Source organism: Neofelis nebulosa, chromosome 4, assembly GCF_028018385.1.
Source record: "Neofelis nebulosa isolate mNeoNeb1 chromosome 4, mNeoNeb1.pri, whole genome shotgun sequence".
NCBI classification, from domain to species: Eukaryota; Metazoa; Chordata; class Mammalia; order Carnivora; family Felidae; genus Neofelis; species Neofelis nebulosa.
This window is the reverse complement of record NC_080785.1, coordinates 165470239-165482687: the sequence shown is the minus strand read 5'-3', so window position 1 is coordinate 165482687 and position 12449 is coordinate 165470239. Positions and strand designations below refer to the sequence as shown.

General features: G+C 50.0%; 1 protein-coding gene across 4 annotated transcripts in view; it reads right to left on the bottom strand.

Moving 5' to 3' along the window:
- Positions 1-5076: 5076 nt before the first annotated feature.
- Positions 5077-12449, bottom strand: part of ACER1 (alkaline ceramidase 1) — a 45388-nt gene continuing 38015 nt past the window's right edge. For all 4 annotated transcript variants that reach the window (XM_058728274.1, XM_058728277.1, XM_058728273.1 and 1 more), the window contains 5 exons: positions 10256-10370; positions 10032-10173; positions 9177-9314; positions 6235-6372; positions 5077-5932 (listed from right to left, as the gene is read on the bottom strand). In XM_058728274.1, the coding sequence (XP_058584257.1) occupies positions 5767-5932; positions 6235-6372; positions 9177-9314; positions 10032-10173; positions 10256-10334 (663 nt within the window). In that variant the 5' untranslated portion in view covers positions 10335-10370 and the 3' untranslated portion in view covers positions 5077-5766. The remainder of the gene's footprint in view (positions 5933-6234; positions 6373-9176; positions 9315-10031; positions 10174-10255; positions 10371-12449) is intronic.

The following is a 12449-nucleotide window of genomic DNA, read 5'->3' as shown; positions in this document are numbered from 1 at the left end:
TTGAGTGAACAGGAGGGAATGAGAGAGACAAGGTGACTGTCCAGAGTTACAGGAGATGGCATCACGACCAGCTTCGATGTGGGCGTCTGTCATTGGACCTTGGGTGTAGATCAAACGAGCTGTCAGCCAGAGAAATATGAATATGGATAATTGTAGGTGATACTTGAAAATGTATCGGGTTAGCAGTGATAATGAGATCATGGCTGTGTAGGAAAATGTCCTTATTTTCTAGAGATGCATAGGGGTGAAATGCCAGCATGCTCATTGCGTTTAAAATACATTAATAGGGGCGCCTGGGTGGCGCAGTCGGTTGAGCGTCCGACTTCAGCCAGGTCATGATCTCGCGGTCCGTGAGTTCGAGCCCCGCGTCGGGCTCTGGGCTGATGGCTCGGAGCCTGGAGCCTGTTTCCGGTTCTGTGTCTCCCTCTCTCTCTGACCCTCCCCCGTTCATGCTCTGTCTCTCTCTGTCCCAAAAAAAAAAAAAAAATACATTAATAAAAAAAATAGATAAAGCAAAAATGGCAAACATTAAGCGTTGTTAAATCTAGATGATGGGTGTTTGGGAGTTCATCAAACTGTGCTTTATACTCATCTATATGTGTGAAATTTCTATAATAGAAAGCAAATTTAAAAAAAAAATGCATCCTGTGCCTGAAATAGAACCACGGTATTCCTTCCTTTAAGAGGTAAACAGAGGGCTGCCCCATTTTCTCATTGGAGGTGGCCATGTCATATCCAACACCTGCTAGGTGCAAACTCATATTATCTCATTTCATCCATCATGCTGAGAAGTAGGTGTTACTGCCCCCATTTTAGAGATGAGGAAACTGAGGCTCAGAAGGGGTGGGTGAGCTGCCCAAAGTTGCATGGTGAGTATATGGCAGAGCCGGGGACCTTCTCAATGAGACCCACCCTGACCACCCCATCTAATTCTCCCCCCCCCCACCATAGCTCCCCAAACTCACCTGACCCTGTTCTAATTTTTCCTTTATCCACAGCACTTAACACCTCCTCATATATGCATCTTCACTTATAAAGTCTGTCGTCTGTCTCCCCTAGATAGAATGAAAGCTCCAAGAGAGCAGGGATCTTTGTCTTATTCGCTGACATATCCTGGGCACAGTGCCGGCCACAAAGAGGGCGTTCAAAAAATATTTGTCGCACGACCTGAAATAATACTGAATCACACAATGAGAAGGTTAGTTCCTCTTCATTTGTCTTCAGTCTTTCCAATTCCTTCAAGAAAGCCTTGGCTTGGTGCTCAGGTGTCTTTAAGCTCCTCTCTATCAGTCACTCACCTACCTTAATGACAAGAGGACAGTCCTAGAGTTCAGATCCCAGGACAGACGATCCTATCTGGTGTCTGGACATTGAAATCTTCTGAGGGTCTTTTAAAAATGCCAGTGCGGGGGCGCCTGGGTGGCTCAGTCGGTTAAGCGGCCAACTTCGCTCAGGTCATGATCTCACAGTTCGTGAGTTCGAGCCCCGTGTCGGGCTCTGTGCGGACGGCTTGGAGCCTGGAGCCTGTTTCGGATTCTGTGTCTCCCTTTCTCTCTGCCCCTCCCCTGCTCATGCTCTGTCTCTGTCTGTCTCAAAAATAAATAAACATTTAAAAAAAAAAAATGCCAGTGCCAGCAGCCTTAAAAAAATCCCACCTTCAGAGACTCTGGTATCATGAGTCTGGACTTAAGACACCCTCCCCACCCCCCCACCCCCCCCCCCCACACACACACACAAACACACACTTTTTTTTTTTTAAGTTCAACTGCAGATTCTAATGTGTAGACTGGGTTAAGAATCACTGAGCTGTAGTTAATCACACTTTTTTGTTGTTACTGTATCGAGTTTTCTGGTTGTTTTCATCTAGGGCAAATGACTTCTTAAAGTGGTAACAATGTTTCCTATTTGAACACAGCCGGAGAAAAGGGAGTAGATTTAAAGAAAGACATAAAGCAAATAGTAACTTGAGCTTTTGGCAAAATGCATGATTGATACATGTTATCTCGGTGTTGCAAACAATGAAATTGAGCCACAGAGAGGCTTCAAGTGGCCCCAGTCCCACAGCTAGAAAGTAACATTTTGAACCTAGGGAATCCAGTTTGCCCTCTGCTGCTGAACGTTAGGTGTCTATTGCCGCCTAGTGGTCTCGTTTATTTGCTCCCAAGGGGAGGGCTTGGCCTTTATTTACTGGCCTACCTTTCACCTAATAGCTCAGCCCTTCACAATTTGGGGGGAATCCTCTTTCTGATCTCCAGCATGTTCCCTGTACCTACCAGTTTCTTGCCAGCCACAAATGCACACACAGCCAGCATACTGAACATGACCAAGCTGGAGCACAGCCCAGTGGCCAGTTGGAGTCCCATCTTAGATGAACTTCAACTCGGAGCGGGTCTTCTATATCACATTGAAGCCTGTGTCCCTTATCCCATAGGCAATGGGGAGCCGTGAATGGTATGAGAGCAGACCCAGAGTAGGTGCAACAAAGTATTTCCCCGGGAAAGGGCAGCACAGCGGACGTCTGCTATTTTCACTGTGAAACAATCCCTGAGCCAGAGCCAATATGAGCCTGTAAGTCCCTTTGGTGTGAATTTTTAAATGGCAGCCCTTCTGGGAGAATGCCAACCCATGACAGGGCATAAGACTTGAGGGGGAACTTCAACCCCCAACCCCCACTCGCCCCCACCTGCCCCTCTCAGACGCCAGTTAGAGTGGGGCTCCCTCCTGGCAAGAGGAAGCACAGGTCCCAACCTAGCCAATCAAAGGACCGTGACTCTCTGGCTCCCGGGACTGGTTTAGTGGGGTCGGGCATGACCTAAGACCGGCTGAGAGCGGCTCTGGGAGCCGCTCACAATTTTAGTTGTGGAGAAACTCACATAACATAAAACCAACCGTTAATGATGTTAAAGAATATATACGATTCAGTGGCATTGCGACCACCATCCGTAGCTAGCTCCAAAACATACTCTTTACCCCAAAAGGAAACTCATCCCCATTAGCTGTCACTCCCTGTTCCCTCCTCTCAGCTCCTGGCACCCACGCATCCACTTCCTGTGTCTGTGGCTTTGCCTGTTCTGGACATTTCATATCAGTGAAATCACAAACCATGTGGCCTTTTGTGTCTGGCTTCCGTCTCAGAGCATCGTGTGTTCAGTGCTTCACCCCTTTTTATAGCAGAATAATATTCCATTGTATGGTCACACCACATTTGGTTTATCCATTCATCCCCCGATAGACACGAGAGCGAGGGAGACACAGAATCCGAAGCAGCTCCAGGCTCCGAGCTGTCAGCAGAGAGCCTGACGCCGGGCTCGAACTCATGAACCGTGAGATCGTGACCTGAGCCGAAGTCGAACGCTTCACCGACTGAGCCACCCAAGTGCCCCATCAATTTACATTTCTATCAGCAATGTGCAAGTGTCCCATTTTCTCCACATTCATTTTTCTGTTTTTTTTTTAATTTATTTATGACCAACTTCATAGATACGAAATGGCATCTCATGGCTTTGATTTACATTTCTCTAATGACATTGAGCATGTCCCCTTGGAGCTTCAGTATGTACTTTTCAATTTGGAAGGATGTGAAGCCTAGCACTGCTGAAAGCCGCTTCCCACCGCCCCCCCCCCCACCATGAGGTAGACCAGAGGGGTGGAGGGAGACCGACCCTGGTGATGTCACTCAGAAGCCTGGACCCGGCCGTATCTGCAGCTTGCTTCTTCACTTCAAATGTTTATATGCTGATTGTCCTTTTGTCAGTTCAGCCAGCTGGAGTGGAAGGCTTTATCCTTTGCTACAAAGATGGTGCCCGGGACTTGCCAAGATCACACAGCTACTTCAAGTTAGACGAGCCCAGTATCCAGGCCTCCTACCTGCCCGCTGCCTCTATGCCCCAAGAGGAGGCTGTGAGGAGGGGTCGGCAGGGGCCAGGAGGTAGAGGTTGGGGACACACTGTTGCCATTGCACTTAGGGACAGAGGCTTGGGTGGGAGGGACGGGAACAGATTTACCTCCACTCAAAGTTTTGAACGAAGGTTCTTCACGTCCCTCTAGAGACTCTCTTGCGAGCACAGCTCCTCTCCCCCACCGAAAACGCCGAGGCGACATTTTGCAGACAATTTTGCAGGTTGGCAGAAACACCCTCCCCTCTCTGCCCCTCTCTTCCTACCACCATCCATCCTGGGACCAGAGGTGAAGAACCTCGGGCTTCTAGAACGAGAAATCCCACAGGGCTCTGGAGGCAGTGGGCCTGAGATCCCGATTCGATCGTCCAGCTGACTAACTGCGGGGCGAGGGACTTTGGGGGAAGGACAGACCGGGTTCACATCCGGGCTGTGTGGTCCTGGGCAAGTTGCTTGCCCTCTCTGAGACACATCTATAAAAGGAGAATGTTTGTGTCTATCTGAAGGGCTGTGGGAGGGGGGTTAGGTTCGATGATGTGTGTCCTGGGCATATAGCACACGGTACTCAATAAACGTGAGTAGAGTAGAGGCTTTCAATTAGAGCGGAGGCTAGCCCAGCTCTCCAGCAGGCCAGAGGCCCGATGGGCTAGCCTCTACTCCTCTGGGAGTGAGCGATGGCCTAGATGCCAGACAATCTTCCTTTGCGAAGAATGTCAAGTGGCCCATGGGTACCAAACCCAGCCCGGGCCCTCCGGTTACGAATTTCTTGCCATTTCCTAACCTCCAGTTCACCCACACCCTGGCAGTCACACACCCGCCATCCTCCCTCCCCAGCACGGCCTTGCCAAGTTCTCCAGGATGGCTGGTCTCCTCTGGTCATGGAAGTTCATCCGGAAAGCGCACCCCCCCACCCCCACCCCGAGCACCCACTTGAAAGGGCTGCTCCCCCACCTCACGATTCTCTGAAACATCACCTGCTTTATCCCCGTGGCAGCACTCATTAGTGTCTGGAAATGCCTTCTGTGTCTTTGTATTTGTCCAACAGGTGTCTCCGCGTGACAGCAGGGACATCGTATGTCTTTGCTGTCTCGTATCAGCAATGGGTAGTGTCAGACATAAAGCATCTGTCCAACTCCACGCGCATTTGTCGAAGAGGTGAATGAATGAACGGGAAAACAGATGCAAAGCACGTTTTCATACTACAGACAAGATGCTTCCGTTTCAAAGGTAGGAAAAATCACTTCCCCCAGATGAGACAACCAGGAAATCACGGAGCAGGATTCAAGCTTAGCTCTGCCCGACGCCGAGCCTGGTGCTCTTTAAATTTCTTTTAAATGTTTATTTATTTTTGAGAGACAGAGCACGAGCAGGGGAGGGGCAGAGAGAGAGGGAGACGCAGAATCGGAAACAGGCTCCGAGCTGTCAGCACAGAGCCCGACGCGGGGCTCGAACTCACAAACCGCGAGCTCATTGCATGGCCAAGGACAGGTCCAGCAGTGACCACCGCTATTTATGAGATGCCCGGGGACCAAGCCCCAGCCTGAGGCCGTTCGCAGTGGATGCCGGGTGATCGCAGCCCGTGGTGACCCAGCCTCACAAAGTGAACAGAAAAGAGGAACTGAAAGAGAATAAGGGCGGGTCGTGGAGTGGACCTATGCCGGGCAGCTCCCCCAGGTCATCAGACTACTGCACGGAAGGGTCGCGAGGTCCCCTGTCTTGGGGTGGGGCCGTGCAGGACGGGGAGGAAGGGGAAAGGGAGCTGGAGGAAAGAACCGTGAGTGTCTCTCAGACTCCTGATCCAGTCCTCCTTCCTCAAGACACAGGGCACTTGACTTGGCAGGTGGTTGGCTGGTCAAGAAGCTGGCAGACATCAGCAGTTTTTGTCATCACGGACTTCCACGTAGGGGAGCCCCACGGGCCACGTGTCCCGAGGCCAGTAGCGGACTTTGAGGGTGTGACCTGGCATCTCATACCTGGCGTCCACCAAGGCCATGGTAACCATGCCATAAGGGAAGGTGATGCTGATAAGCACATGCCTGTGGGGTGCAGGGAGGAGGTGGTGAGGGCACAGGATGTCCCCGAGCTAGCCCGATGCCCCCTCCTTGCTTCTCTCCTTACGTCTCATGGGTCCTGACCTCTCACGGGTTCTGACCTTCCAAAGGGACCTTCTGGACTTGACCCTTGACTGAAACCAGCACCCCCTCCCTCCCCCCCCCCACACACACAGGCACTCCCAGTATCCGTGCCTTCCCTCTCTGCCCCCAGGCTCCTGCTCCAAGCTCTGGCATCTTGAGATTTTCTGGTTCTGGGGCTCCGTACCTCCAGGGCAGGTCCTTACCAGATGCTGTGCAGGTAAAAGAAGTTAATCCGTTGCCAGAAACTGCAAAGCAAGCGGTCACTGATCCAGCTGGTCAGCGCGAAAGCCCATAACACTACAGACATCTCCATTATGTGCCGAAGCTCCTTGTTGTTGGTCCTAGGGAGAGAAGGAGGAAGATCAGAGCCTGGCTCAGATAGCAGAGCCTGAAGGGGCTGATGGGAAATTCCTCCATCCAAGGAGATGAGGCCGGGAGCGGGGAATGACCAAGAGTACAAGGGGGAGGGGGCCCAATTTGTGCTTGTTGTTAACGTTTGCTGAGCACTTATAGGATGCCAGGTACAGTTCTGAAAGTCCTTCGGGTCAGGGGCGCCTGGGTGCCTCAGTTGGTTAAGCTTCTGACTCTTGATTTCATCCCGGGTCATGCTGTCACGGTTGGTGAGTTCAAGCCCCACATCGGGCCCTGTGCTGACAGTGCAGATCCTGCCTGGGATTCTCTCTCTCTCCCTCTCTCCGCCCCTCCCGAGCTCTCCTGCACGCACGCTCTTTCTCTACCTCTCACACACAGCATAAATAGACTTAAAAAAACAATAATAAAACTCCTTCAGATCAAAACTCGGCCCTGACAGCAACGCTATGATTCTCGTTTTGTAGACGAGAGAGCGGGTGTGCGAGATTCAGGTATCGCTCTAACCGCACCCAAGGTTACACAGCCAGAGACTGCAGATTTCTTAATCAACTAGCCCTTCCCTGTTTGTGAGTTTGGGGCTCTGAGTGTGTGCACAACCGTGAGTCAGTGCAGGAGAATTCCTGTCCGTGTGGCTATGAGAACGTGCATGTCCATATGTGGGAGGGTAAATTCCCTGGAGGCCACGTCTCTTGGGACAACTCATGCTCAGAATCTGTTTCCCCAGCAGCAAAGCTGACTCCGTGTCCTTCAGGAAAGAGCATACGAGGGAATGTGGTGAGGCAACGACTCCTTTATGGTTTACAGTGCAGGCCCTGCCCCCTAGTCTAAAACGGGACAGTTTGAACGTCACACGAGAAAAAGAACAGTGAGGAAGCACTGGCGAAATCTGAACAGAGTCTGAGGTCTAGTTAATACCATCGTCAATTTCCTCCTTTTGAGGCTGTACTATGGTTACACAAGACACTCCATTGGAGAGGCTGGGGGGAGCTGGGGGAAAGGAGACACAAAACTCTGTACTATTTTTGAAACTTGCCATGAGTCTGCAATCACTTCAAAATAAAAAGTTAAAAATACAGCACGGTGATTGCAATGGATCGAAACACCTCTAGGACGTAAACATCCGTGCGTTCATAATAATACTTTTTAAAAACTTTCCGGGGTCCTTACTCAGGTAAGGCCCCAACTCATTACGCTAGAAATGGATCAGTTAAAGGAAACACTCAATGATCAGTCCTATCATTCCTGTGCAAAGCGTATTTCAAGGTTGATGAGTGAAAGTCCTTCTTAATGGAGGAACTCCAGATAATCACTGCACGAGGAATTATGGGCCTGATCAATCTTAATAGCACTAGATGTGGAATAACCACTCATTATGGGGGCCTAATGGGATGGAAAAAGAAGCACCCAGAACCACACATGACACATTCTAGCCTAAAAACATGTAAACCTAAATCCAGATCTAAATGTTAATTTTCAGGAAATACCAAATATGTGTCTATATCTATCTATATCTCTATATCTATATCTATATCTGTATCTATTCTATATCTATATCTATAAACACAACGAAAGACACCACACAGGAAGCAGACAGCTACATCTAGAATATTCTACAGGACAAAATGATGAAGTTTTTCTGTTATCAAATCAGAGGCAGGAAGACAGGGGAGGGAGGCAGAGACTGCTATGATATAAAGAAAACCTAAGAGACTGTGTTTGCATCCCGCTTTCAACATGACTAGTTGTAAGGAGACATCTTGAGAAACTGAGGCAACATCACTTCAATCTGGGTATTGTCAACTTGGTTGGCACTGTGTGCGCCATATCTAACATTTGTCCCTCTAGATCCTTCCCTGACGCTCTCCGGTCTGCCCTATGCCCCAGGGAGGTGGGATGCTGAGTTGTGTGGACTGAATGCTTTCAGTTAGATTAGCTAATGGTTTCCAGTTGGCCAATGGTTTCCAGTTGGAGTAGCCAATGGTTTCCAGCTGGGTTGGCCAATGGAGCACCCCAGCAAGAAACCAAAGGATACGGGGAGAGTACAGTTAGAATATTTGTTTCTCTGGCCTCCTCCATGTGGGGTTGACTCAGGCTAGCTGCAACCAGCAACTGGAGGTGACATTTCTTGCTAAGGAGGCCCTCTCCACAGGGCTCTCTCCTTCCAGACTCTTGTAATCACTCCCTCCCATTACCCCCACCCAGGTATCCTGATGGTCATAGGAGCCCACGCTTATTAGCACAGGGGTTCTAAATTCCCTGGTGATTTTCCTACACCTGCCATCTCCTTTGTAAATAAGCCTTTTATTCAGCTCTCCTCAAATTGCCCCATTTGAGAGTCCCCCCCCCCCACCTCTATCCTGTCAAGGTCTAGTATGGGTTAAAAAAAAACCCTCTTAATTAGGAGGGTTAAATCCTGAAAAGTTCATAGGTGCCAGTGTATGGAATCTGGGGGAATGCATAACGCAAACGCTGACAGTTGTCGAGGCTGGTTAGCGGGCACACGGAGGTTTATGGTGCAATAGTCTCTGCTTGTACGTATGTTTGGGGTTTTCATGATGCAAAGGACAAGTTCTGCCATCAGACAGCCTTAGGTTCCAATCCCAACAGTACTCCTTGTTAGTAGATGATCTTGGGGAAAGCATATCCTCTCCTTGAGCCTGGAGTCGATGAGCACTCTGGGGCTGGGACTCAATGAGTAAGCGGGGCGGGGGGGGGGTGCCTGGAGGGTGATGGGAGCCACCTCCCCGGGCAGGCACCTGCGGCCACTACCCACTTCTTATACTCCTGGAACACGATGTAGAGGATGTGCACAGCGATGCTGTTGAGAGCGTATGCGTTGATCACAGGTCTCAGGAAGGACAGGAAGGTGCTGACCACCGTGGTGATGAGGACCAGACAGGTGAACCGGGGCCTGAGGGAAGAAGGACTCAGCTGTGGGAGGGTGACTGGAAGGGTCCGGGGGGGGGGGGTTAGGCAGGGTCAGGAGATCTTGTGGCAGAGGTAGATGAGCAAAGCGAAGGGGTTCTGGGGAGCCCAAGTGAACTCAGAAAAAGACCTTGAGGCTCCCAGGTGGGCTCAGCAGAGGGTCCCAAGAAGGGTGGAGGCAGGGTCTGAAGGGGGTGGATAGGGTGACGAGAGGGTCTCAGGGAAGCTCAAAGGGCTTAGTCAGCTCAGCAGAGGGTGCCGGGTGCCAGGGCCCAGGCCAGACAAGGGGTTAAGGGAAGTCAGGTAGGATTAGGGAAGGAATTACGTTGGTCCCAGACACTATCAGAGGAGGGGTCCAGGGAGCCTCAGGTGGGTCAAATAGCATCAGGAGAGAGATTCAGAGGGGTCTCGGGTCAAGAGAGGGGCCCAGGAGGATCCAAGGAAAGTTCCAGGGAGCCCAGGTGATAGGCTCATGGGAGAGGTCCCTGGGGCCCAGGTAAGCTTAAGTATGGGTTTGGTGGGTTTAGACACATTCTGGAGAAGGTACCAAAACTATCCAGGTAGGATCGGGGGAGGATTTCCAGAGGAAGAGTTAAGTCAGATAAGGTCGGGAGAAAGCCCTGATCCGGCTGGTCGGGGGAGGGATTCCAAGGAACTCAGATGGGCTCTGACGGGACCCACAGAGGACCGGCCCCAGCCCCACCTGTTCTCTCCTAGGAAAGTGGGGAAGTAACAGCGAGGCATCCATATGCTGTAACCACTGGCCAGCAGCCACAGGATAGCAATCTCATCCAGCAGCTGGCCCAGGAGGCTAAGCGTCATGTGGAAATACATGGAGAATAGGCCTGGAGCAAGAGACAAAGGTAGGTGGTCAAGAGGGCTGTCCCCCCAACCCCCGCCACCCCAGTGTCACAGACCCCCACCTACCTATGACCATAAAGAGGATCCAAGTGATATAAATGCAGCGGGAGCGTTTCTGGGCATAGGGGTACATCAGAAACATCATGAGAGGCCCAAAGATGAAGAAAGTGACATTGCTGAACTGGAAAAGAGGAGGACGTGGGGAGGGGGTCGTCAGAAGCGGAGGCAGAGGAGGAAACCCTCAGTCCTTAGCCATTGGTCATCTGCCCTCTTTCAGGCAGTTAAGGAACCCAGATTCTGGCGATCGGTCGGTTGATATTGGCAGTCAACCAGTCATCAGTACATTCGTCACTCCGTCTGTTTTTCTATGAGTCCATTCACTCATTCACTCAACGAATGTGGCAAAGTCTATCTACTGACTTTCTGCAGCGTACATTCTCCCCCTTTTCCTTCTAGAAATAAGATCCCCAACTTTAAGACACAGCGGCGCAACTAAAGACTACATTTCCCAGCCTTCCTTGCAACTCGCTGAGCCCTTGTGACTTGGTCTGACCAATGGGATACGAATGAAAATGAATCTATTACTTTTTTTTTTTTCATTAATGTGAGCTACATTTATCAGGATTTGCTGTATTAGAAAGTGAAACTGAGGGGGGCGCCTGGGTGGCTCAGTCAGTTAAGTGTCCGACTTCGGCTCAGGTCATGATCTCACGGTGTGTGAGTTCGAGCCCCGCGTTGGGCTCTGTGCTGACAGCTTAGAGCCTGGAGCCTGCTTCGGATTCTGTGTGTCCCTTTCTCTCTGCCCCTCCCCCGCTCATTCTCTCTCTCTCTCTCTCTCTCTCTCTCTCTCTCTCTCTCAAAAAAAAAAAAAAACATTAGAAAGTGAAACTGAGAAATTTTCAAAATGCAGGACTACACCAGCACACATTCCCTTGGCCATCTGAGAGATGATGTCATCACTCATCACAAAGCCCCTAGAAGATTCTACGGTACCCTGGTGAGATAATTAGAGTGAAAAAGGCAGATAAAATCTTCATGTTATTATGAAAATAATTTTCATCTCGAGGAACCTCTGAAAGCTCTAGAGACCCCACAGTGTCCCTGGACGCTGTTTTGAGAACCATTTCCCTATAAATGGCAGAGCCAAAGGGCTTGATAATGTCGAGTTGCTGAATTCAGCTATTCCAGAACCATCTACCTCCAGACTTCCATTTCAAAAAATAATCAGATATGATCTTTTCTAGCTAAGCTGTTTTTAGTGGACTGTTTCATTTGAAGCCAAAGAATACCAGTTCCTGGGATTCTGGGTCCAAGTGACGTGGGATTGGATCCATACTCCCCCCCACCCACTAACTAGGAGGAGGTAAAATCAATGTTCTAACCTTCCATGTCTGCATTTCTGACATCTGCATTATCGCTCCCTCTTTGTGTCCTTGACCCAGAGGTCCCCAGGTCTCACTAGTCTATGAGTACAATTAAGGTGACAAGAACGTTTGCACCAGAATTCCAGGGGTTCAGAGTCCCTGACTGCTGATACAGGACTTCAATGCCCCTCAAAGTTTCCCCCAGATATGTCTGGGCCACAGAGATATCTCACATGAGCTCAGAAAAAAAGGTGTTCTCACATATATTAAAAAAAAAAAAAAGGGGGGGGGGAGTGCATGGATGACTCAGTCGGTTGAGCGTCAGACATCCGCTCAGGTCATGATCTCACGGTCCGTGGGTTCAAGCCCCACATCGGGCTCTGTGCTGACAGCTCGGAGCCTGGAGCCTGCTTCAGATTCTGTGTCTCTCCCTCTCTCTGGTCCTCCCCTGCTCATGCTCTGTCTCTCTCTGTCTCAAAAATAAATAAAAAACATATTAAAAAAAGAAAAGAAAACAAAAAAAAACGTGAGGTCAGCCTGCTTGCTCACTCATTTGCAGCCTTCTCTCCCCAATAAAATCTTCCTCTTGTAAAGGTCTCTTTCGTTGCCTGAATCCCATCTTAGAAAGTGAAGAAACAGTGCCCTGTTAACTAGGGCACTCCGTTATTTCTCAACGTCCTGAAGACTAGGGCGCAAGTCAAAAGCAATGAGCTATCACCCCACACCAGTCAGAATGGCGAGTATTAAACAAGGGAAGAAGAAGAAATAACAAATGACGGGGAGGATGTGGAGAAAGGGAAACCCTTGTGCACTGTGGGTGGGAAAGCAAATTGTGCAGCCGCTGTGGAGGCCCCTCAAAAAATTAAAAATAGAAATACCACATGATCGGTTATTTT